Genomic DNA, 2337 nt, shown 5'->3' on the forward strand with positions numbered 1-2337 from the left:
AAAAAAAAAGAAATAGGCATTGAAACTTCCTTAATTTAAACACGGTTTGTTTTCTTGCAAGAACTATTTTGAAATTCACTTGGCACCATTCTTATGTAGGAGGGTTTTTTGGTACATTTCTCCCATTGGTTTTTCAAGGTTTGTGCCTTTTTCCTGCTTGAATATCAGCACCTTTTCATCTCAGCTGAACTGTTTCCCAGGATAGTCTCTGAGTCAGCAAAGATTCTCATCTCACTACTAAACTTTCTCATAAATTGGCATATTCTGCCAACAATAACCCCTACATCTGGTCTAAACTGAGTTGAGATAGTTATTCCACCAGCAGCTTTCTTGATTTTTATGTATCCCCTGTATAGTTTTTTATGTCTATTAGCTGTAATTTGTTCATATTGTGGATATCATTCTTATACCTATTTCAGTGTTGTGTGCCTCTGAAGAAAAAGCTACTGTTTTCCGCTGATAAGAACTTAGCTAGTCTGCATTAAAGCAGAATGTATAAGATGGAAGATACAGCAAGTAACCTCACAATTCATACGTGCTTTCTATTTAGTAAGAAAGTGAATCTTTTGAGCTATTGGATTTATTTCTATAGGGCTACTGTCTGTTTGTTTTTCCCAAATGGCTCTCAGTCTCTAGGCAAAATTCAGTTCAGTAACCTAGAAGCCAAATGACCTCATAACTCATTAGCAGCTCTCAGAGCCTTCTGGAGCCCTTGAGGAGAACAGTGTTCAAAGGACTGATAATAAAGACAACAGCATAATTATGGCTCTGCCATGATTACACCTTTTGATGGCAAGCAGTCAGCATATTAATGCTGCAGATTGCTTAGGTGGGTGTTTTCTGAAGGTATAATAATGCTGGACTAGGATAACTTGTTTCCCTGTCTTCTTCATCCCCAGCCTACAAATAGGTAAACTGACTGTCAGTAAATAACCTGGTGAATCACAAAATAGTTGGTTGTAAAGGAGGCAATACAGCAAGGAAGTAATAGCATGTAAACACAAAATGTAAAAATCGCAGCTGTAAAGCATGAAAAGGAAATAGCCATTTGGCCTGTGGATACTTCTCCACTCCGAGGCATATCCTGCCAACACGGCACTGATCCATGAGCGGCTTGCTGTGTTCGCATTTTCTAAAGTATTCATTAGCTAATCTCGGAATTTCTTACCCTAACCTGTTTATCTTTCTTCTCATTTTCTATAGGAACTCTAACTCCTTGCCACTCAAGAAATGTCCTCCCTTTCAGAATATGCCTTGCGCATGTCTCGTCTCAGTGCCCGGCTATTTGGTGAAGTCGTCAGGCCTACTGATTCCAAGTCTATGAAAGTGGTGAAACTGTTTAGTGAACTGCCCTTGGCCAAGAAGAAGGAGACTTATGACTGGTATCCAAATCACCACACTTACACTGAACTCATGCAGACACTCCGATTTCTTGGACTCTACAGGTGATGATAAACACAAAGAGGGACCTATGAGAGACCTTTTTTTAGTAGATCAGAAAAGGAAAAAACTTAGCCTTGCTATCCTTGCAGTTTTGTTCTTACAATAGAGCCCAGGTAGTTTAAAAGGTACAGTTTGCAGGAGAAAGGCTTCTTTCAAAATACCCATAATGGAGAGACCAAAAAAAAAGGAAATTCATGTTTGTTGGAAGATATATTTTAATTATGTCTACAACATGACTAATGTTAAATAGATACTGAGCTGTAGAGAAGTGTTTAATAATTTGTTAATCTAAGAGCACTCTAAAAAGGATGCCGAGAGGCCGGGCGCGGTGGCTCACGCCTGTAATCCGAGCACTTAGGGAGGGATTGGTGGGTGGATCACGAGGTCAAGAAATCAAGACCATCCTGGCCAACCTGGTAAAACCCCGTCTCTACTAAAAATACAAAAATTAGCTGGGCGTGGTGGCGCACGCCTGTAGTCCCAGCTACTCAGGAGGCTGAGACAGGAGAATTGCTTGAACCCAGGAGGTGGAGGTTGCAGTGAGCCAAGGTCATGCCACTTCACTCCAGCCTGGCGACAGTGAAACTCCATCTCGAGAAAAAAAAAAAAGATGCAGAGAAAAACTGGTCTAAGTACTGAGGAAGAAAGCCCCAGAAACACCACCAGGGCAGTGGGCTCTTGTTGTCAGATGAACAGAATCCCTGACCCACACTTGATCTGCTGCTTAACTGGTATGTGGGAGCCTTCTTTCTCTTCTGGTGGCATTTTTGTTGCCATTTCTTCCTACTCTCTTCTGGCATTTTTATTTTATACCCTTTTTGATATATTAATTTGGTCTGGATAAGCTATAGTTTGCCATTAAGGATAATATGTAAATCACACAGGTTCTTTACA

At 40.6% G+C, this 2337-nt stretch overlaps 1 protein-coding gene across 4 annotated transcripts in view; it reads left to right on the forward strand.

Moving 5' to 3' along the window:
• The window catches only part of MRPS33 (mitochondrial ribosomal protein S33), a 14465-nt gene that overhangs the window by 3524 nt on the left and 8604 nt on the right, over positions 1 to 2337 (forward strand). For 3 of the 4 annotated variants that reach the window (XM_011995442.1, XM_011995443.1, XM_011995444.1), the window contains exon 2: positions 1204 to 1445. In XM_011995442.1, the coding sequence (XP_011850832.1) occupies positions 1231 to 1445 (215 nt within the window). In that variant the 5' untranslated portion in view covers positions 1204 to 1230. The remainder of the gene's footprint in view (positions 1 to 1203; positions 1446 to 2337) is intronic. The other variant, XM_011995445.1, reaches the window with a different exon arrangement.

The sequence above is a fragment of the Mandrillus leucophaeus genome, unplaced genomic scaffold (assembly GCF_000951045.1).
Source record: "Mandrillus leucophaeus isolate KB7577 unplaced genomic scaffold, Mleu.le_1.0 Scaffold49, whole genome shotgun sequence".
In the NCBI taxonomy this organism is placed as follows: Eukaryota; Metazoa; Chordata; class Mammalia; order Primates; family Cercopithecidae; genus Mandrillus; species Mandrillus leucophaeus.